This window comes from Dermacentor silvarum, chromosome 8 (genome assembly GCF_013339745.2).
Source record: "Dermacentor silvarum isolate Dsil-2018 chromosome 8, BIME_Dsil_1.4, whole genome shotgun sequence".
NCBI lineage: Eukaryota > Metazoa > Arthropoda > Arachnida > Ixodida > Ixodidae > Dermacentor > Dermacentor silvarum.
Window position 1 is genome coordinate 27802588 of NC_051161.1, and position 23682 is coordinate 27826269.

At 46.0% G+C, this 23682-nt stretch overlaps 3 protein-coding genes across 3 annotated transcripts; all 3 read left to right on the forward strand.

Annotated features, from left to right (window-relative positions):
- Positions 1–28: 28 nt before the first annotated feature.
- Positions 29–10016, forward strand: LOC119460903 (transcription initiation factor TFIID subunit 12-like). The gene is made up of 7 exons (XM_037722026.2): positions 29–382; positions 708–934; positions 1177–1395; positions 3911–3988; positions 8055–8169; positions 8349–8437; positions 9907–10016. Exons 2-7 carry the CDS (start codon positions 761–763, stop codon positions 9943–9945), a joined length of 714 nt encoding a protein of 237 aa, XP_037577954.1. The 5' UTR covers positions 29–382; positions 708–760; the 3' UTR covers positions 9946–10016.
- Positions 10017–17642: 7626 nt separating this feature from the next.
- On the forward strand, positions 17643–18581 carry LOC119462015 (cyclin-dependent kinase 1-like). Its single transcript, XM_037723372.2, has one exon. It carries the CDS (start codon positions 17643–17645, stop codon positions 18558–18560), a length of 918 nt encoding a protein of 305 aa, XP_037579300.1. The 3' UTR covers positions 18561–18581.
- A 2555-nt stretch (positions 18582–21136) lies between these two features.
- On the forward strand, positions 21137–22831 carry LOC119462016 (kelch-like protein 10). Its single transcript, XM_037723373.1, has one exon. The coding sequence runs from the start codon at positions 21137–21139 to the stop codon at positions 22829–22831; it is 1695 nt and encodes a 564-aa protein (XP_037579301.1).
- Positions 22832–23682: the final 851 nt, after the last annotated feature.

Sequence of the window (23682 nt, forward strand, 5' to 3'; positions counted from 1 at the left end):
GACAATCGACTACTCTATCGCAGCGCGAAAATGCCGCCGCAAAAGAGAAAAATTATTAATTTTGTATAACTCCTATAGAATCACGGTCTTCATAAGCCTCCCACGGAATCCTCGAGCGCGTCACTGGGCAAGCACAATGCCAAATAAATATATTTTACGGCGATAAAAACACTGCCAGTAGGTCCAACAACGAGAAACTCCCTGGTGGGCAGGGTTGGCAGAGTCGTCACTATTTTCACTTGCTGCCAGTTGCTGGTTTGGAGAGTATTTTCGAGGCCGCGTTCGTGTTGCTTTCGCGGATAGAAACTCGCGCTGCAGTTGTGTGTGATTTCTTGACAAGTGAAATGATATGTTCTGAGTGACTTCTTCTTTGGGAATAAAGGTAAGAAGACGAGGAATGCTTTGCGAATGTGATTATTATCCAACGTCCGCATGACGGTCACCAATTGAGAACATTGTGCGCAAAGTGAGCGCTGCGTGTGGACCCTTACTTCGCGGTAGCGAATGAATAACCTACATTTTTTGGGGGGGATCTTGATCCTCTTCGGCACGAGGCTTGGGATCAGCGTGTGCGGAACGTCAAAACTGTTAGCATTTAAAGCAGTCGTAATGGTATTCTAAAAATGGCGCGTAAATAGGACGGCCGCCTTGTCATACGCGAATGTTGAAAGTTGCGCGGTCAAAATTACTGCATTTTGTTGTTGCAGAATGACACGCTAGGTATACGACCAAAGTGCGCAGTTTCACAGCAGCAGGAGAGATGGCCACTATTCCTACGAGCGTGGTCACCTCAACGAGCATTTACACCACTACGGTACCGCTGTGTCAAGGCACGACGATGCCGCTCTGTCAGGGCACGGTTGAAAACCACCAACTGTGTGCGACTTCGACGGTCACTTTACCGATACAAGTGACTATACCTCCTGTGGTAGCCGTAAGTATTGAATGACTCTTCGTAAACATAGTTTTCTCTCTGACGTGGGGTCGCCTGCAACTCTATTATCAAGTTTGATGCTACGTTTTGTCTTCTTCCGTGCTTTTAAAATAATATTAACAACAGAAAGCTTGCGCTTGACGGTATCGTGTTGGATTTGATATTCTGGCGAGTTGTCTGTGAAGTGTCAGTAGCAAAACAGTAATTTTTGCTCTGTTGTACTCTGTTCTCGTTGCACTCAGCACACTGTTGTTCAGCCAACGCCAGCGCTATCCGGCACAATTACGGTGCCTGCAGTGACACCCACAGTGACGCCCATAACGTCTTCTTCAAACGTGGGAGCCGCTGCTAATGTTGGAGGTGCTGCAGCATGTGCCCCAACTCTGACTACAACCCTAGTCAAGTCTGTCGTACCTACAAGCATCCCAGAGAGGCATGTGAACACAGGTGATGGCGTTCAGGTTAGTCTACCTATGGTCCTCACGCCATATTTGTTTTACAGGCTCCTAAGATATCACTCATAGTGTAATTTGTAAGTCTTTATAAACGTCGTTTTTACCATGAATTACCAACTAGCCCAAGCAACCACCCTTGTTCTATTTATACTGTTCGTTTGTGATAGGTGTGGTAGTATACTGTTCGTTTGTGATGTTGGTGGAAGGTGACACATTGTGAAGTCCAAATCCACAGGCCTAGTCTCAGTAAACTTTCTTTTTTTTACCACCACAGTATTAGCTTAGCTTTTCATTGCTCCAGTTGCACTGTTCTGTTGCCTGACCTGAACGGTCACTCACGGCTTGGGTATTTTTCTAATTCAGCAAAATGCAGTTCAACTACTTGGTTCAGATTCATCATTACTGGAAACCAGCACAACAAAGACATCATGCTGTTTTCCAGTAACAATGTGTTTCCTTATGTGTGTTGTGTTTCTTGCATATACATTTTGTATAATTTTGCTTGTGTGTATTCAATAAATACTACGTTGAACGTTGTACAAAAAGCTACCTTGAAAGCACCTTCAGAAGTTGTAATGTGTGTATGAAAAAGAACAAAGCATGCTATGCTAAAACTGAAAGAGCAGAAGCATCTAAATATATATATATATATAGTATATGTTTATTAGCAACTTCCAAAATAGAAGTCATGGGAAAGGGGCTCTCAGGATGACACCAGTTTCGAGATATAATTCCCCAACTTTGCAAAGAAATACATTGGTGGTCCAGTTACTTTTGGGATTCAATGCATAAAGTGGCATTTTGTTAAAAACATAAGTGGAATGGCAGTACATTTTTACCATTAGTTTGATGGCACATATCTCGAAAATGGTGTCATCTATAGAATTATTTTCAAGTGGATATGCCTTGCAGTCCCGCCGGCTACAATTTGTAAATTGCAATGTGTGTCGTAAGGTAATTAGTTAAAAAAATTTGTGAATATCTGTTAACTAGTCAATAGTCAATGACACATTTCAATTTCTTGTGCAAGTCGGTGTGCTTTAGAGGCACCTGTAGTGGTACTATGTGCACAGGTTTCATGTCATGATTTAAAGATAGGTGATGCAGAACAGAGATGCGCTCACTGGTACTACTTCATCGCTCAAAATTCCATTCTATATAAGATGGAGCATTCGGTGGCACATACTGGAATGGTGTATCCAAAATATTGGAAAGCAACGAAGGCATCGAATATCATACGCTATTCCTGTTAAGAGGTCAGTGTGCCCCGAAGATACGAGCCAACATTACATGTACAGATTTTGTCTTAATTTATTTTGTTTTATTATGCAGAACGGCATTTTGTTGACTCACATTACATAGTCGGTTGGAATTTGACCATGCTACTTGGTTCACAGTATGAAGAAACTCAAGGGCTAAGCCCATAATGCTTCACATTATTGTTATTGTTAGGATCATCAGCCTTCTTGAGTAAATCATATTTCTGTAGCGTGTGATATGTTAGTGTTATCAGCCCCTCCCCTCTTCAACTATGCCTCAGCTATGCTTTTGTGGCAGTAATGCACACTGTGTGCACCTGTGCACTAGTTCTACGTCACCTTACAGGTAGTTTACAGGCTCGTTTTACGATTTTACGAACATTTTGTCAAGTTTTACAAAAATTAAGTTCTGTTGGAAGTCTTTTGAAGGTGGAAGGATGCAAGAGTGGCACTTGCTGCAAGCGATATTGTGTAGACAAATTCTTGAAGCTGGCGAAATCGCCAACACCACAGTTGCTGAAAATGTCACTGTGATCTAAAAATAATTTGTTGCTTGTCAGTATTTGCTTTGCAAAGTTTTTTGCAGCTTGCATGCTGTCTCTAAAGGTAAATAATCTTTACTAAAGTGCACATCTGTCCCTAAAAGAGCCTGCGCTCAGTGCAAGCATGTAAAAAAAGTGTGCTATCCACCTTCGTTGTTGTCATGTCCGCAGGACCTTACGAATTTTAAAGTTGGCAGGTATGTAGTTGCTGTACCTACTCACATAAGAACTGCCAATTAACTACGAGTAATGTTTCTGTATGAACTGCTGTACCATTCTTCTTTCCACTTGACATTCTTTGGCCTTATCTGGCTCAAAGACTGGGCCCTATCTAGCCCTTGCACCACAAAACACCACATGATCATATCCCTTTCCCCATGTCATTCCTCCTCTAATCTTGTAACCAATTATTAGTGTCAAAGTAGGGGCCTGAACAGGACTGGCCACTGCTTTGAACAGTTTTATTAGTTGATTACCTTGCAAAAGAGGGAGAAAACTGAGTGCATGCAGTAAAGCAGCTTTTGCGGCCACCTTAGAACTTATAGGGACCTCATATACTGGTTCTGCCTGCAAGCATAAGCGGCAGCCCTAGTGTGCTGATTAGTTTGAGCTTTCCTCTGGCATTTCATTTTTTTAAATGCATTCCTAGTTTGTAGTGTGCTCCGTTTCCCAGCATAGTTCGCTTGCAAGGCTGCAATAATTGTTCATTACTTTCTTTAGGTCCTGAACAAGCAGCGGCTTCAAGACCTTGTCAAAGAAGTGGACCCAAATGAGCAGCTGGATGATGATGTTGAAGAAGTAAGTGACCTGCCTTTGTACTTTACCTTTGCAACCCTGCATTAGGGGAGTAAGCAGAGACAACTAGCAAAAAGGCAGTGGCATATGATTTAAGGCACGCATGCAAGCATGCCAGGTGATCACAAACATATGGAAGTCGTACATATAAATCTTTGTGGTTGTATTCTGAAAGAACCTAAATTCTGTGCAGTACTAAACTAGTGGAAAAGTGGGAAAACTGAATTCGAGAACCCTGCCCTGGACTTCTTGGGCCGTTGTAGTTAGAAAATCATCACTGTCCTTTAGTCTGTGTCTGGTGTGGAATGTTGTCTCGTGGAGGTTTTATAATGAGTGTCATTTCCCTTTTCCTTATTATGCATATCATTGCCTGTCAACTTTCATGTGCTTGTAAGCAACAAAAGCCTTGGTTCCTCGTATTCTTCTCGAGTCATAGAATCGTGTTTCATATGTTGCCTTGCAATTTGGTGTCCAATGAAAACATTGAAAACCATTATTGCAGGGTTCTCAAAGAGATTGGCTACACGTCATCTGTTCTCCCAGTGTTTTTTTCTCTCTCTGCCGAGGAGTCAGACTGAATTCAACTATTCTTTACTATAAAGGGCTGTTTAAGTTGAGCTGTATTAGTGAATTGCACTTAGAACGACAGAGATTTTAGCTAGTTGGTAGTGATCCATGTTCAAAAAGTTAGGTGTGGAGACATGGACACAGGAAGAGGGAAGCGTACACATTTGTGTTGTCCCTTTCCCTCTTCTAGTGTCCGTGTCTGCACGCTTTTCTTCTAAGAAGTGAATTACACTTGATAGAAGCCACCTTGAAGATCCTGCACCAGCTCACTGTGATGTCCCCGATTTTGACGGTGTCTGCTTGGTCCGAGTTTATATTTTTAATGGTAAAGGACGAACTACAATGTATTCTAAAAAAGCCAAAGAATGAACTTTTGCTGAGGACATTTACTGCTCTATTACGGCACAATTAGGAGAGAGTGCTTTGAAATTCACATCACACTCGTTGATGTGGTAGTTTCGGCTTGAAATCTAAAAAAAATTGCACTTTGACCTTAACTTTCTCTGCTAACTCAATCTACTATTACCGCGAAATTAATTAAAATGGAGTTTTTAAAAAATGCTTTATCAGTGCAAGCTGGTTTAGTGTTTATCTTAAGTGTCCTTTAAAACTACCTGTTACACTGCTGGTGGACAACAGCTTAAAAGCAGCTGCTGCATGCATGTCTATTGTATGGAATTGGTGTCCATGATCTAGCGGTAATAAACAGCACTTGCATTCATAGTGAACTACAGTAAAACCTCGTTAATTCGGATTTCACAAGACCGAAAAAAGGCCCAATTAACCGAATGTCGAAGGCATAAAGAAAACAATACATAAATGTTCGCTACACCAATCTACTTTTATTTACTGAATAAATTAAAATCCTTGCTTCTATTTTGCACAAGATCGATGCAGAAGCGGCCAATTCTCATCATCTCGTGATTGATTAGCACTTGCAGCAGTGGGAGTCTAGCGGCTTCCTTCGCAGTGTGGTCGGTTTGGTCGTGACACAAGACCCCCACGTCTTCATCCGAGTAGACATGCTTTTCATTACCGTGTGCACATACCAATTATTTTTTCACCAGTGAGCTGGTCAGCGACAGATCGTCCGTCCATCATGGTGTAGCCGCGGCTTTGATGTCAGCATGTGGGCTGCGGTGTTTCTGACATTGCACTGAGTCAAAGCATAACTTCTGCTCGCCGAAACAGCGCTCGCTATTAACGCGGTTATGCATGGTGACTGTGCAGTTCTGAAGACACGTGGCCAACGCATGCACTGAGTCAAAACAAAACTACTGCTCGCTGCAACCGCTGTTGATGAAACCGCGGTCGTTATTGATGCGATCGTGAGTGACTACTATGCAGTTCTGAAGGCACGTGCAGATGGTAAACGCATAAATGCACAAATAGACACGGCGCATTTGGTGTTTCTGTCGTTTTCATTTTTTTCCGCTGATAACTATAGCAATGCGGACTCCGTGGCTTCGTTTCAATGTTCAATTGGCCCCTAGCAACTCTATTCTTTTGCAACACTCTGTGCTCGCCATCCTCCGAGGGAATTGTCTGAATTAACTGGTGTGCAGCCAAATACATCTGAAATAATGTTTTATGCCATTAAGTAATGCATACGTCTGCCGGGACTATAGGACGAATCCAAATTATTTTATATCCAACTTAACAAGGTTTCACTGTATACACAAGAGCTTCGTTGAGGTCAAACACAGCTGCAAGATCTTGATGACAAAGGCTGGGCTAGGTTGTGGGACAAATAGAGCAGGCATATATATTTGAGAAAGTTTGCTGTATGGCACATTCAGATATCATTACAAATACATAATAGGTGTTTTGGACCCCATCACATGTTCATGTCATTGTGCAGTTGGAAAACAGTGGTTCCTGTGGGGGGCAGCCAATCACACCACTTCAAGTTTGCATTCCATGCTGCTAGATGCCAGCCCATAATTTTGCCTGCTCCATGCCCTTCGTATTTCTTTTTGCTTTAAATTTGGCTAGTCACTCGCTCATCCACCCTCTGGGTCTGCCTGTGGTTTTGTGGAGAAGGTGGTGGTGCCACTAGCAGTATAAATAATTTGGCTAATATATCTCTCAGCTTGAAGTTTTACTTTACAAAATAGTAGTTATACTAATTAAAGGTGTGCAAATATTTAAGACGGATACTAATACCGGATATCTTTTCATTCTAAACAAAGTGAAATATAAAGGATGTCTGGAATTAATTTGGCAAGAAACGAAGGGCTTATTTACACCATCTTTGATACATGTAATGGTGTTTATAACTGTGCGTCCTGTCAATGTAAATGAGAAACAATTTTAAAGGTGATCATACGTGCTAGACCGTCACAATGGCAGTAATGAAACACAGGCACAGCATTTCACCAGATTCACATAGAGGACTGTGGTTGTTGAAGGAGCAAAGCGTAATGCCATACCACTGTGCATCATTTTAGAGGGATGCAAACATGGTGAAAGTATTCAAATAATAATTACACTTTACCTAAATTGAGAAAACAAATTCGTAAGCTGCCTAAGAAGTGTGTCACCATTATTGAATGCTTGTAAATTAGTGAGCAGAAGTAGGCTGTTTCATGCGTTTACTCAGCAGTTGGTGTTTCAGCGCAGTAAACCACGAATTTGCAGCAGAATCATTCAGACGCTCAGACTATTCACCACTCCCGTCTGTCTTCCTAGAGACACCTATAAGTGTCATAACCATTGAATTCGAACAGAAATGAACGTTCGGCCACTTTGAATAATGAATCCTTAAATCGAGTATGAATCGGGTCGTCGCGGTGGCTCAATAGCTATGGCGTTCTGCTGCTGAACCACAAGCTTGCAGGTTACGTTCCTGGATGCCGCAGCCGCATATAAACGGTGGTGACAGGCAAGGACGTTAAAGAAACCGCAGGTGATTGAGTCTAATCCAGTGCCGTCTACTATGCATAAATTTATGCGTAAATAAGCGTAAAATCTAAAATAGAGCAAATGACTTATGGCACATCTCATAACCCTAGTGTTGCTTTGGGACATTGAATCCCAAGAATGGATCAATCAATACGAATAGCAAAGACTAGTGTAGTCGAAATTTCGAATATATGCACACCCCTAATATAAAAATTGATAGAGGAAGCCACAGGCGACCGTGATAGGGCACCACAGAGGCAGGACTCGAGATTAATTTCAACCATCTTGGGGTTCTTTGACGTCCACTGAAACCCAAATAAGTGGATGTTTTTGCATTCCACTCTAATTAAAATATACAGCTAGGAGTCAAACCTGTGACCTCGTGCCTAGCACCAAGACACCCTGTTCTCTGAGCTGCTACAGCAGGTTTCTTTCCTTCACCTTGTTCTGCCTCTTGCTGAAGTTAACTTGTGTGTGATTTGGTTATGGGAGCCAGGACTCCATCATTGAAAAGCAAATCATGTAGAAAGGAATGTGGCGCTTCTACGTGTGCATGTGTTTCCTAACGTGCCGCTGTCGTGTGTGGTTCATGTTGCAGCTCCTCTTGCAAATTGCGGATGAATTCATTGAAAATGTGGTGACATCATCCTGCCGCATTGCTAAGCACCGAAAATCTAGCGTCCTGGAAACCAAAGATGTTCAGCTGAGCCTTGGTGAGTTTGTAATGAAGCACCCTTTGCAGTAAACTTTTGCTGAACCAGCAAATTCAGATCCGAAATGTATTAATGTATTAACTAAATGTCAGACAGGAGCTGAAGTAAAGACTGAATTTTACCTTTGGTTCAAGTCAGTTTTGTGCAAGTAATGAAGGTGATTGTTCGAATTTGTGCAGAGAAAAACTGGAACATGTGGATACCTGGCTTTGGTGCTGAAGAGGTGCAACCCTACAAAAAAGCAAGCAGCACGGAAGCGCACAAGCAGGTAGGTGATCATATGCACTGGTTGGTCCTCAACCTATGATGCCATGAAAAACTGGATTCCTTGTTAACACCACTGGTTGTTTTCATTACATAATGGATTTACATGCTTGCATAAAGTGGAATGAGAATTATGAGAGCAGTGTAACATGCTAATGTCTGGGATAGGGGGAGTGCCTGACAACTTGCTCTGCTCACATTGTCTTGTTTCATACTAGAGTCATTTGAGTTTTACACTTGGGGATCCAGTTGCAAAATGGTCCCAAAGGAAAAGTGGTTAGCTGTTTGTTGTATTTGGGGGTCATGCATTCGCAATCCGTGCAAAGTTGTGTTTTTATTTGCAATGGTAGTTTGCAGTCAAATAAGCATAAAATCGAAAATAGAGCAAATGATTTACGGGACATTGCTTTGCGCATATGGGTCCTCTTTTGTGTCAACATCTTACATCTCGGCTGCAGGGACACTGAAGGCAAATACTAAGTCGACGTTCCAGAAATCTCGCAACGATTGTTCCGTGCCAAAAAAGACTTAGGTTACGAGAAAATTGCATCTGAAGGGTCCAAATACCTTTATCACACTTAAAATATCCTGCCACCCAACCAGGGAGTGGTGACGTTTGCATACGTCATCACCGCCCTTTGCTGCCGTTAGTGAGTAAAACGGCGCCCGACAAATGGCGGTACGGGTTTTTGCACAAAGGCAAGTGCGTAGCCATGGAAAAACCAAGCCAAGACGGAGCAGGGGATTTGCCGCTGCAGCTGCTTTTGTTCAAGTGGCATGGACCATTAGGTTATCCTGCAACATAATATGGAAGTGGAATTCTCTGCTACTTGCAGTTTGTGCGAGTTTTGCGAGCCAGCAAAACCAGTGCAGCACTACACGATAACGAAACTACTGAAACGAGAAAGTGCGGGTGACGCAGAGTCAAGCGATAACGAAACCTTTCAACCGCCCGCGTTGTTGTCAAGGGTAACAATGTCTGTGAGTTCTTTCTAAAAATGAAATAGAAGTGGACAAGTACCATTTTCTTTCATCTTATAATGCAATAAAATGATGTTTTTATTACGAGTGGTTGAATGCTAGTGACAGAAACGATGGAACCCAGCCTTTAAGACGCAAACATCAGGAGAGAAGTAGACGGACACACAGTGCTTGCGTCTTAAGGCTGGGTTCCGTCGTTTCTACAAGTATGTACCAACAGGCCCAGCAACAGACTCTTCTAGTGACAGAATTTAAATGAATAGTGCCTTCGGCATTGGACAAGTACTGAATGTCCCAGGGGAGTCTCTAATGGTGTCCTGCATTTACCTCAATTTCTCGATTACTATGGCTCTGTGCACGATAATAATGATGCCCTAGAGATTCTCGAGTACTGATCTATCACTTTAGCTTGACTTAATATTTTCCTTTGGTGTCTATTTAACATGTAGATGGGCTGTGCTGTTCTGAAATCTTTTACCTTACACTTTTCAGCGCATGGCCCTCATCAGAAAGACCCTCAAGAAATACTAGCTACGTTGCTATTACTGCAACATCTATTACTGTTTTTCTATATGTTTGTGAATAAAAATATGTTCACTGTGTTTCGAGTATTGCTGAATTGGTGTCCACTTTTCACATTCACTTTTAAAGTGCCTACGAAAGAGGCTGTTTTAGTACCATATATACACCGGAAGAAACCACAAACAGTCGAAATACATTCTAAAGCATCGCAGAACTGTTTGTTTACATCAAAAGAGTAAAGGAATATTATCTATAGGCATCACAAGCAGAATTTCAATAAAACCTATTGATTATGACTGTCAAATACAGTGTTTGCTTTAAAATCCGCTGGAATTCAGTTAAGTTGCTCCGACACGCAACTTTTCCTCAATCTCAGCAAGAGTAAGTATACGATTTTGGGCAGCGTCTTATATAAGCCACTTAACAGAAGAAGCAAGGGCAAGTGCATGACACATCCAGGAAGAGAGCGGTGTGATACCATGAAGTTTCCTATGCGTGATACGCAGTGACTCACGCACTGATGCGAGAGGAACCGTAGCCTCCGAGGTCGCTCCAGAAGGTGCGTCATTGCAATCTAAGTCCACAAAGGAACTGAGCTGGCGCTGCTGATCCTCGCAAAGTGTGTGCTTCTCCACCTCGCGTGATAACGCCTCTGCCAATAGCAAGCGCGACTAGAGGCGAGCCATCTCTCAGGCACTTGGACAGCGACGCGCGTACAATTTAACCTTTACGTGCACCTTCTCTGCCAAATTCCCCTTCAAGCTATCTCGCCGCATGCTCCCCTAGGAAATATTCCAATAGAAATATTTTATTTGTTTCTATAGGCTTCATCTTATTAGATTATGAAATGAAACAATAAACTTGATACTACACGAATAAAGCTGATATACTTGCGGACAATAACTTTCTGGGACAATGAAGGGAAATTACGTAGGCAGAGTGTGCTCCTGAAAGTAGTCCTACATTTTCCTCCACGCTAACTTAAGCTGCGCCAGACGAAACATGCTAAATAAAACACCGCTGAGTGCTGCAGCTGACTCATTTTGTGGCTTTTCCCATTGCATCTGGGCAATCGTGAAACTCGCACGTGAAGGCTGGGTCGCTTTATCGTGTGCTCCGAGAGGCCAAAAGCGCTGTCAAACGCTGCCGGACTACTTAGAGCGGTAACACGTGTGCAGATGCTCCGCCCTCATAGCTTTCACTCCCACAGAAAGTTGTCTGCGAGTATAGCCTGTATTGTTCGCTTGGACTATAAAATAATAGACCTGATACACTGCTAGAGTTGATCCCTAGTATTGGTCTGTTGGATTTTTAAATAGACCTAATACACCAATAAAACTGATGGTCTGTATTGGTCTATTAGATTACACAAGTGTTATGGTGCAGAGAGGAGCGCTGACTACCAAAGTGGTTTGTTCTACAAAGGTATATTGGGGGGTGAATTTAAAGCTCTCCCGGGCTTTTCTGAGCGTGGTTGCAGCTGCTGCCTTGCTAAATATATTGCTCACAGCACTTGTATAACGAATCGTGGCCTATATATCACCCTGTCTGTACAACCAGCACAGCTCTGATGTCTGTGAAATGACGCAGTGAAACAAACGGTACCCAAATATCCCCAGTGCGACAAGTATACAGCTTAAAATGCATAATTACGCCTTCTCTGCCTTCATTCTCGATGTTTGGCGCATAGGTGTGGTCGGCTTCTTGCCGTGGAGTACTACCAATACAAGTTTATATCGTCATTCTACTTCTGTTGCATCTATTGGGACCTACAAGCATTTTATTTGTGCAACACAAGTTGGTATTACTACTTTGCTTCAATTGGGGGCCCATAAAGGATTTTATTTCTCTTGTAGAGCATTGTATTGCCCTGATTCAGGATTGGCAAAAATTGTAGTGGGACGTGTAATGTTTGCTGTGGGACCTGCAGGTTTTCCTATTGGACCTGTGTGTATTTCTTATAAGACAAATATAGATTTCTATTGGACTCTCCTTAGGGTCCTTGCGCTCCTTCACAAGCCACTTTCTACATTCCCATTCACACAGCTTCAGCTAAACTCGTTAAGAACCACTCATATACACTGTTTAAAGTGATTAGCTTGCAGCGCGCAAAAGAGATGGCGCCACCGACTCCGAAGCCATAGAGCAGGGAGCATATACAGTAACTCTACGACGCCATACAGCGTCTTTCGAGTGCCGCTCCTGGAGTCGACATGACAGCTGAGCTTGTTTCGGTTCTGGTAGAGTGTGCTTATAGTGAACTAGATCTATCTAGTTTGCTATAGTGTACTGTAGTTATGGCAATTAGCGTTGCTATGTATATGGTGGCCATCAGAGAAACACTTTTTGCATATTGGGCCAACACCGCTAGATAGCTATCTAGGTGGTGTTGATTCTGCTTGATCTCTGGGACCTACAAACAATTATTAAAGTAAAATGATGCAAAAAAAAAATAACGGGTGGCGCTTTTGCTGTTATCGCTTCGGCTGACATTCTGTTCCTCTACTCCCGGCGCTCTATGCACACGTGCATGCCTTTACTGTCCATTGTGCGCTGCAATGTTTTGTTTCTGTATTGGACAGTGTACCAGCAATAAAAAGATAACAAGAAAGGCGACAAGGCGTTTTTTGTGGCTATTTGTTTGGCTGATAAGGGGAGATAAGTAGGGCCACTTTTTTTCAGCTAACGAGAGAATGAAAGGTAAGCATACATTTTATGCAGTCGTATAGCAAATAGCCACTAACCTTGTTGAAACGGCTACAACACGAAAGGAAGGGTCTTCTGTAGGCGGCATATTTGTCTGTGGTCTGTTGGTGATACCTATCGACAGGTAGCATCCAATGCATAAGTAATCACAAATAACTGTCAACAATCGAGTTGCTATTGTAGGATTGTCCCATACAAAGCAAAAGAACGTGACTTTCGCTGTTCAGAAATTCCAAGAAACTTCGTTATGTACTTATGAGCGTATGGAATGAGCGGTTTGTACTGTAAATACATACACAGCTCTGCAATATTGTGTATTTTATCCCTTGTGCGAAAGTTGCCAATAAAAATTCGAAATAAAGCACATTTCTCTGCTTATTAATGTCCTGCCGAAGCGCAGTAGCCGCGTGCTATGTCGTGCTGGCTCGAGTATCTTGAACGGAATAGATTAAAGTTTTAAGAAATACATTCGCGCTGCTGTCAGTTAATACGTGAAGAACCGCACATGCAAAAAATAAATTGTCATGCGATACAAGAAAGAGGCTGGAAATGACAGAACAGACTGCGAGAGCAAGCAGAACGCTTGCTCGTTTTCGTTTGCGTCTGACGAGAAAACCACCTGCTCGTCGAGCGTAAAGTCCCCCCCCCCCCCCCCCCCTTCCTCTTCCCTTCGTGCATCAACAACGCCGTTGCCATGACCAGCAGGCTTGATTTCTTTATATATTTTACACACACCAGGGGAGAAACTGGCGTTCGCGATGCTTTAGTCGCCTTTTTCGCGGTGATCCCGTGGGCGCTGCCAAGTTTGATAACGTGATGATGCGTCCATTGCTTGCCTCAGCTGCCTCCGTGTGGATATACTTGACGCCCGGTGCGGTCCGGGAAACTTCTGTTTCAAGAGATATCGCGGGCGCTGACTGGGTGGACGACACGAAGCTTTGGCCACAGCTTCAGAGGACATGTAAAAGCGCTTTCGGAGCTCATTAAGCTATGTCCAAACGGCGTGAGCAGCGTATATGGTGCTTGTTCTAAAAGCGAGGCTAAATATGTGTTGCAAGCTATCCAAACTTTCCGCTTATGAATTGAATCAGGATCAACGTGTTTTGCTCTGTTTTTATTTGGCAAATACCTTGAAGCAGCGGCTTGTCGCGTTTCTGACTCAGTGAAGTTAGTCGGTGCGGTCTCTATCTGATTATTTTCTACCTAATCGCTCGCGGGTGTACTAAGTTGCAATAGGTTTGTTATTGCTGCACACTTTGTTATAGCTTGTAGAAAAGTTGTATTATCGCTAGTAACTCGCATACTCCTGTGGATCCTCACGAAATATTGAACTTTGACCATACGTGTGCTGTCAGTGTAGTCGCTGTCACCCATGCTTTGACGCATTGATTCAAATGTGCGCCCATTACCGGCGAATAATAACGCGCAAAAAAAAAAAAAAAATATCGCCTATGATTACGATACTCCCAATGCGAAATTTGAGTGCATCGCTACGTGTTTCCGTTTCGCGATATATTGGCGGGCGTGGACAATCTGTCTCGTGCGGCACATTGCAAACGGAGCGAAGTGTGGCGCGACTGCCTCGCTAATTGCGAGAGGCAGCGCGGAGGTGACGCGGGCGCGATTCAAAGCAGCCGCCGCAGTCATGCAGCGCTTTGTTTCCATGTATGGTATCGGTGGACGCGCTCGCCGCTTGCCATTAGTCAACAGTAGAGATGGGCGAAACGGCTCACTTCAGTGAGCGGCACGGAACGGCTCAGCTCACTGAAATGAACCGGTTCATTTGAACGGCTCACTTAAATCTGTAACCTGTGTTATGCACATTCGAGTTATTTGACTGTGAAAAAAAAAAAAAAAAAAACGATATAGGCATTCTTATAATGACCTTGTTATAGGCATTTCCACTATGCTTGTAGAATATTTTTACATATTTTAAGAGCGCGAACTTTTAATTGTAATGAAGCTTTCTTTTCTGACATTGGGGATAAGATACTTATTATACTGTAGCAGGCAGAATGCGACGTATTTCTTGTTTCAGAAAAAAAAAAAAAACTTCATCGTCATTACAGGAGCTTTTCTGTCTTTGTGGTACATTAAAATGAACTTTGGTCAAAATAAGAACAAAAATTATTGTAAGTTATCTTTCAACTTTATTATTTATTCACATACACACGCTCGCCATAATATGAGTGAGCTGTAACGCCATACAAAATAAATGTCGAAATTAGTTCTTGAAGTACAATACAAAAATCATACGTAACATCCAGAAAACTGCCGCGTGTACCTACCGTTTTTTTTTTTATTGGGCTCCCGCGCGGTACTGGCGATCATGCCATCATGCGCCCAGACAAAAAAAAAAAAAAAAAAAAAAAAATCTGTTGCAACTTAACAGATGATTGGCCTCGTTTTATTGATGTGCGAATGATACACGCTCAGAAACTGCACAGCAGTGGATGACATGGGCGACATTTTCATGACTACACTAATTGGCGCAAATGAAGACCAGGACGTAAACTGTACGTTCACCTGTTGTCTTTAAAGACACGGAAGACCGTCGTCGAAGTGTTGCACCAGGGCACGATGGGCGATCGGTGAGAGTCGTCACTCGTCAGACATCGTTCGAACAGCAGCAGGCAACAAACGGCGTCATCCTTTGCCAATTAAGGCTTCTTCTCGCTTCGGTGGCATCTGGTGCCACACTATAGGACGCAAACAAAACCAAAGGGACTGTCACGTACATCGCACTCAGCAAGCGAGTATGAGTAGCGCGAGTCTGCTCACGCCGGCCACTACACGTCGGTCAGAAAACGAAACCACGAAACCCAGCAGAAGACCCGGCTTCCACGGAGCGTTTCGGCACGGCTTACTGAACGAGAGAGAACCGGCTTCCTCTCTCCAAGAGAACCGCCGTTCACTTCCTGAACCACGGCTCACACTCGGCTTACTCGTTCTTTAAGAAGAGCGGCTCAAAAGACAGCCGAAGGCAAGGGGGTGGTTGCGAGTCATGTTGCGACTCTTCCGAGGAAGAGCGGGAGTGCATTTGCTTTGCCGCACATGGCGCGGAAGTCGCACCCAGCAGAAGATCCGGCTCTGACGCGGCGCGGCTCAGTGAACTAGTGAGAGCCGGCTACCTTTCTCCACACTGGGTGATGTTCAAGTGACGTGGCGCACTGATGGCATAGTGGCAAACTTGTTTCGATATTAGCACAATAAGTACCTGCATCTGTCGCGTTACGGGCAAACCATCTATAAGTCAACGCACCACTCTCTCACTCTCTCTCACTTTTACTGAACTACGGCTCACTCGCTGTTTAGAAAGAGCGGCTCAAAAGATCCGGCTCGCTCCTGAGCGACCCATCTCTAATCAACAGACGACGGCGTGCTACTCTGGCGCCATCTCGTAGCGGTCGTCGCCGCAGAGCCCGTCTTGCGCGGCTCTACGCTTTTGTTCTCTCGCTTTCGTCATTCCCTCCTCCTCCGCTTTCCTCCTTGCACTCTCTTTGCTATCGCCGTCTTCCATCCCCCGATGCGCTCCGCGTTCGCTCTTTCACCCTTCGCTGTGCTCGTTCGCTCGGTTACGCCGAGGGACGACGCCGACGCGAAATGCACGATCAGGCACTTTCGAGCTGCGCTCTAAAAGCGAAAACGGCGCTGCTCTCTGCATTTACTCAGCACGTCGTCCACGATAGGGATGGGGAAGCCAGAAGGCGCTCCATGGCGGCGCGGTCACATCTTCAAAGATGGCGGCGCCTATGCAGCGGCGCTGTAAACCGTCTATAGCGATGACGAGGACGATGTCTGATTCTTGTCGAGGGAAGAAATGCGATTACACACCATCTTGTTCGATTTATTATGATCGATTTCTTTCATATTTTTGTTGACGTTGAACAAATATCTAAGTACTACTCGTTTCTGGACCTATCCTCACATCGTGTTTGTGTCATTGTTGAATGGATCATTATCATGATCATCATCATCGCTATAGCGTCGGTGACAACATTCGAGAAAGGTGTGTGTTTTTGTATGTAACATTTGCAATATTGGTTAGCTAGTTAACAAATGGTCACCGGAAATCGATCCAGAATGTTCACGTGACAATATTTAACTACGTTGAAAAACATATATTCTGGAGGATTGGCCAATAATACGGAGTGGCAGATACACAATGGCTAAAATCAAAGAAAAATCAAATCGAATAAGCCGTTGAAAATAATGCGCGATTCCAATAAGAGATCGGTATGCTTTAGAGGTATCTGTGAGCCAGTATTATATGTTGTAAGTAAGAGAACAGAAATGGCACCAGTTCACCGGGTCGGCTGTTCTATTCTGCCCTTCTTAGGCATTATTTTTTTTATTACTCAGAAGAGAGGTGCGCTCTGTGGTAATACTTTGCGGGTCAGCATACAGGACTATTATAGGCTAGTTTGCTGGAGCTGTGTATATATATATACATCCATATCCGGCGAGATACCGACCCTGCAGAAGGCTTCGTTTTAAACATTGTTATCTTGGCAGCACTCATAGAAGCCTATACATGCCGGCCGGCTGCGTATTTATGCTCCCTACGTACTCAGTGTAGAGCGAAGAGTATAAATAACTGCGCCCTATAGCGTATCATGCCATTGCGCTTGTCATGTATAAGCGTGTGCTGTATATCGTTTCATTCGTGTGCATGTTGTCGTTCTATACTTAGCCATACTGATTCAGTCTGTGGGGAACGACATTGAATTGTGCGTATACGTTTATTGCATACACACGGAAGGAAAAGAACAGCATGCGGCCTCGTTATTTTTCAGAAGCTAGCATGCTTGCCTAGTGTGGCGCTGGTGTGCCTTCGCAAGCAGCGTATGCGCGCGGTCGGCCGTCTCGAGCTGCTACCCGCCTTGTTCAAACGATCCCCGGGGATCGTTTACCGCGGATACTGCAGCTACCTCGACCACAAACCTGCGTACCGCTGCATGCAACCCTCGCTGAGACGCATCAAGGCCGGCCCGGACAGCATGGAAAACTACGTCATGATGGGGAAGATCGGGGAAGGCTCGTTCGGCATCGTGTACAAGGCGAGGTGCAAGCTGAACAACAAGACCGTGGCGATGAAGAAGGTCCGCATCGAGGACCGAGACTATGGAGTGCCGCCGTCGACCATACGAGAGGTGACCCTTCTTAAGGAGCTAGATCACAAGAACATAGTGCGCCTCGTAGATGTTGTCATGGGGGGATCCGCCAAGGCCATATACTTAGTGTTTGAGTATATGGCCACGGACCTCAATAGGCGCCTGCATTCGCTGCCCAAGAACAAGAAGCTGGACGGCGCCGTGGTCAAAAAGTACGTCGGCCAGATCCTGGATGCCATCCTCTACTGCCACAGACGGCGAGTACTGCACCGTGACCTGAAGCCCGCCAACTTGCTCATCGACCGGAACGACACGATCAAGGTGGCTGACTTCGGCTTGGGCCGCGCGTTCACCCTGCCCGTGCACCCGTACACCAACGTGGTGGTCACCCTGTGGTACCGAGCCCCCGAGATCCTCATGGGCACCTCCCGGTACTCGACGCCCGTCGATATTTGGAGCATCGGCTGCATCTTCTTCGAGCTGGCCACCGGCAAACCTCCCTTCCGCGGGAACTCGGAGATCGAGCAGCTGTTTCACATATTCCGCATCCTGGGCACGCCGACGGACGAGACGTGGCCCGACGTGGCGCAGCTGCCGTACTTCAAGCCGACCTTTCCCGCTTGGAAGCCGCGCAACTTGTCCGAACTGCTCCCGGAGGCGGTCAGCGAGGCTATCGATCTGCTTAAGAAGATGTTCATCTACGTACCCGGCAAAAGGATATCGGCCCGAGACGCCCTGGCACACCCCTACTTCACTGGCTCGAGCGATTCCAAGCAGGCCGACGCCACGGACAAAGTGGCTTGAGCCAGAGTGCGCCTTCCCAGTCCGCAGGCACCGCAGAACGCGGAAGCTATGGCGACATGCGAAGAGTGCGGTTTCGGGAAACGGCATGCATAGTGCTTCCGGCTGTAAATAAAGTGAGAGTTCAAACGCATGTTTAATGTATATATGATATTCGGTTAGGGCTGGCTACAGTAATGTATTTTTAGTTCGACCTCTCTGCATTTCGTATCATTAAATGTTTCCTTCTTTCTTTTGTTTTGTGCTAGCTGGTCGTTCACGTCGAAGGGAAGCAAGCGGCGCAAAAGAACGAGGACAAAATTACGGGACGCACGCGCACTACCAAAGTTGTTGTTTTGAGGCAACAACAACTTTGGTATCTGTCAGCTTGGGCCACTGGTTGTACGCTTCAGGGCATATGTGCCGCTCTTCAATGAACTTGTTCCTGATCTCGCCGTTTTGAGCCGCTTGTCCCCAATTTAACGTACTGCCTTTGAACAGCAAGGGTAGCAGATATTAGACGACAGGGTGCGACATCGGGAAATATATTACATTTGTTGCAAACGCGAGCTATGCATGTTTCATAAGGCACCGTATTTGTTTCACATTAATAATTTTTTCAGCAATCGTAGCTTATTTGTTCGTACTAGCTCTCATTATAGGCTTTAATATCACAAGCGTGATATTAAATAATGTTCCACGCTCGGAGAGGGATTCAACGGCCCATTTGACAGAGTGTATTGACTGATGCTGAACTAGCTATGAATACACATTGAGAGTCGTATTTTGAATGAATCTGAACAAAGCATGTACAATGTATCAATGAAGTTAACCACCAGTTCTTGCGCTTTCAACTGTTTTTATACTATTGGCTCACGCGAATTTCTGCGTCCTGCCCCTTCCTCTCTGCGCTTCGTCTACTCTGGCAGAAAGTGCTTTTCAAGAGAATTTGCTGATGGGAACGCATGCCGCGGTAACCACAATCGCGACAATGTGTGTACTAAGGTGACTTAACAACCTTTTCGACAGAACACCTATGTTCTCGACGCCGTTCATTTAGGCATCGGACAGCTTGGCCAACATACTCACTCTTGCACGATAATGACATGCGTATACTGCTAACGACGTTTTCACAACACGGCACGAACTTTTCTTATGCTTAGTGGTGCATGTGCTTGTCCAGAACCTGAGCTAGTGATGACCTGACGGCATATTCTTGAAAGTTTGTCAGGTGCCGAAAACGCGACATTGACACCAGCTCAGTTTGCCAATACGCTTTACGTTGCAGCTTATCCGATGCCAAGTATGCGGGATAGTTACAACTGATATCTTGCTCTTGTGCTGAGCCCCTAGAGTGTGCGCCACCGCGACCAACGTTCATATTTAACTTCAGCTTACTTTTCTTTTTTATTGCGATAGCAATTATATGGACAGTCCAAGCGGATTTCTGCCGTTGGCGTCGCCGCCGCCGCCGTGAGGTTCCGTATGAAGTCCAACGGCGATGAAATCGTCGCCGCGCGCCGTATGCTGTATGTGCGAGTGAAAGCGTGCGAGGGACGCGCGCTTTCACGGGGAGCCAACGCACTGGCGGAGATCAAATGTGACTTATTCCGTCGCGCGAAAGGCCGTGGGTGGACGGGAGGGAGGGAGGGGAGGCGATGTCGAAGCGCATGACATTTTGATACGAGGTGACAAGTGCGTCAATGTAGATTTGTTGTCCTTCTCAAGTAAGGAGTGCAAACGCGATTAAGTGACAAGTGCGGTGGAGATGTGCTTCTGCAGAGTGCATTTTTATACTCTCGCTCTGTTTGCATTTTTTTCTATTTCCGTGGTTTGAAGCGTATATTTATGCCTGCTCTCAGGAAATAAAGCCTGAGTTGTTAGTTCAGCGTTGTGAACATCCAGTCCTTAATTTCCGCATAGTCCCTTAATAGCTTGATTTCCGTCATGGTCGCGTACTGCACGTGACTTTTGCTGATGACATCACTCCGCGGGACTCGCTTCATGAGAAATGCATGGACGTAGAGGTATAACGTAGAGCCTAGATGGTAGGGTGGACATTGTGGCCATGGCCTCAAATCACGGCTCCTGTGCCCACGAGGGGAGCTCGCGCACTGGAGGCGATGCAAAGTACACTCAACAGTATATATAAAAAAGAAAAGAATAAAGTAAAAAAAGAGAAATAATTTTTAGTTTAGCGGTTTTCTTGTCGTCATTGCTGGAATTAGTGCATCTTTTGTTTCGCCTTAGTGCCGCGGCTTCTTAGCCAATCGCCCGTAATGGGTAAGTGCCTTTGAGAAGCAAACAAGCTACCATCCGCGCGCTCATTGCCCTGAGCCCAGCCGCGGCTCTCGCATGCAGCGGTCACCTCGAGACTCCGAAAACCACGACTAAATTTCCGCCTACGCCGCCGCCGCCGCGATTAAATTCTCGCGTCGCAAACCTCTGCGACCGAGGCGAGACCTTGTCTACTGCATTGGCTTCGCCGCTGTTCTCTTTCGAGCCCGTCGCGATCTTCCGGTAAGCAAACAAAGTGCAGGAGCACATATTATCCCGGCGACTCCCGAAGGGAGTTGCGGCTGGATGCGATTCGTCGAGTCATGAGCGATGTTGTCCTCACCTCGCTGGCCACCCTGCGAACCTCCGATGGAGGAAGCGTCGCGGTCTTCAAGGACAAGCTCAGTGCGTGCAGCGAGTACTTCGAGTCACTCTTCAACGGGCCGCTCTCCAAGGCGAGCCAAGGTGACTTCCTCATCCCCGGGGTGACGAAGGAAGAACTGCAGGCCATCGTTGCGTACGCCAGCACGGGAGACGTGGCAATCACTGCCGACAACGTGGCACACCTGACCGTCGCGGCGGATCAGCTACTCGTCGACGGGCTCCTCGGCGAGTGCTGCGCGTTCATGTCGCGCAACGTGGACCTCGACAACTGCGTCAGGGTTCTAGAGATGGCGCGCTTTTTTCACCTCGAACCGCTGCACAAGCTGGCGCTCCGCTTCCTGCTCGACAACTTCGAGCGGGTGTACTCGGAAAATTTCGACTTCCGCAGTCTGAGCCTGCAGAACTTGGTGGATTTGCTCGAGTCGGACGAACTCAAGGTACGACGCGAGGAGACCGTCTGGGAAGCGACCGTGTTTTGGATCAAGTCCGATCCCAAGGAACGCAGTGTGTATCTGGACAAGCTGCTGCCGCACATCCGTTTCTGCCTCATGAAGGGCAGCTACCTGAGAAAGGTGGTCATGCGCAACTCTTTCGTCGCCAAGAACATGTTCTGCAAGACGGTCGTCAAGCGATGCTACAAAATTCAGCAGTCGGGACGTGACGCGTGCCTATTAAATCCCACCCACAGCATGTTCGTGCAGAGGGTGCCTGCCGAGATCATGTTCGTGTACGGCGGCATACACCGCGGCTACAAGAGCAACACCTGGGAGGTGTACGACTACAAGACCAATGAGTGGAACACCGTGCAGACGGACTTCAGGCAGGACCTGGTCTTCGGCCTGCAATGCGTCTCGGTTGGTCACAGAATCTACGTCATGGGCGCTGACATCGCGAGGCTGTGCCCGTTCTGTTACTGCTTCGATGCAGCTGCCGTGAAGTGGTCGGCCATAAAGCCGATGAGGCAACTGCGGGCTTTCTTCGGTATAGCCGTCCTCGGCGACTGCGTGTACTGCATCGGCGGTTCGCCCAACGGCATCGTCACGCTGGACACCGCCGAGGAGTACGACACCGCCACAGACACTTGGCGTACCGCGGGCCGCATGAACCACCCTCGGCTCGGGGCCAGCGCAGCCTCTTGCGCAGGCCGCGTCTACATCGTTGGCGGCATGTCTACGGAGAAGCTTCTTCGTTCGGCCGAAGCGTACGATCCCGAGACTGACAAGTGGACGATCATAGCGCCGATGAAGACTGAGCGGCTCTTCCACGGTCTTGTATCGTACAGGAACAAAATCTACGTCATTGGCGGACTCTCGAGAAAGTCGAGCGTGTGCGAAGTCTACGACCCTAAAAGTGGGAAGTGGTCTAAAGGCTCGAAGACCAAGACCTTCACGGACAAGGTCGTCGCCGTGGTTCTGGACGACAAAATCTACGCGATTGGCGAGGCCAACCAGAAGGACTACAAGCGTTGTCTCGAGTACTTCTCGGGTGATGACCGGAAATGGCACGCCATACCGGGCTTCGCGCCTCCTCGCTGGTTCTACACAGCCTGCGTGATCAAGAACCTGCCCAACGCTATGGACTACATCAACAGGCCAAAGGAAATGGACTACAAGTGTGCTTGCGCTGTGCTTTAGGGGTCTAAGTTTCTGGAAGCGAAACTTGAAACTGTTCAGATTTTTTTTCTTGTCGATACCAGGACATTTCTTTTGTTGTAATGTAGCGGAAGGGAAGGACAGAAATGTTACTTCTCGGTGTCCTTGTGTTTATTTCAAGTGCTTGCATGATAGTAGGAACGGAGACCAGAATGGTAGCCGCAGGTTGCAACACATAATCGACACTGTAAATCTTGTAAATTTTGTTCCACCTTGATGTTTAGGGTGCAGTTAGCTTCATTTGAGACCAACTACTTCGCGTGTCGACTGTGTATTGGGATACCAAGACCGCATTAAAGATTCTCACACTCGGGAGAAAGAAACCGTTATTACATTTTGACTCTCGGCATTGCAGAGCTTGTGGGACGCGCGCAGCTAAGGGGTCACAAAATTAAATTTCATTAGGTGATTGGGCTAATTGCGATCTGGTATGCAGTGAACTTGCGGGTACTGCGCTAAGCCCTGTACCTTGTAAGATTACTCCGTGTGCATGACTTGCTCTTTTCGAGAGCAGATACAAACTCTCTGATTGCTTTTGTGATCCGAGGTTTCGCATCTGACCGGCAGAGGCTCAACCAGACCTTCGTCACAGATGTCTTCGTTAAGCTTGACCCCGAGTTCATGTTTTGTGAACCACCGAAACTCAAACGCTGTGGCACAAAGCTTGTTGCACAGAAAACGTGTTGGGGTAGCATTCAAGCATCGGTATGCGTAACTCATCGGCTTTGAGAGCAGCCCAAATTGCGACCACTGCCATTTACGAGAGATAATAGTGCACGTACCTATTTTGCGTGCGTTCAGCGTACACGCTGGCGTGCGCGACAGATGTTCTG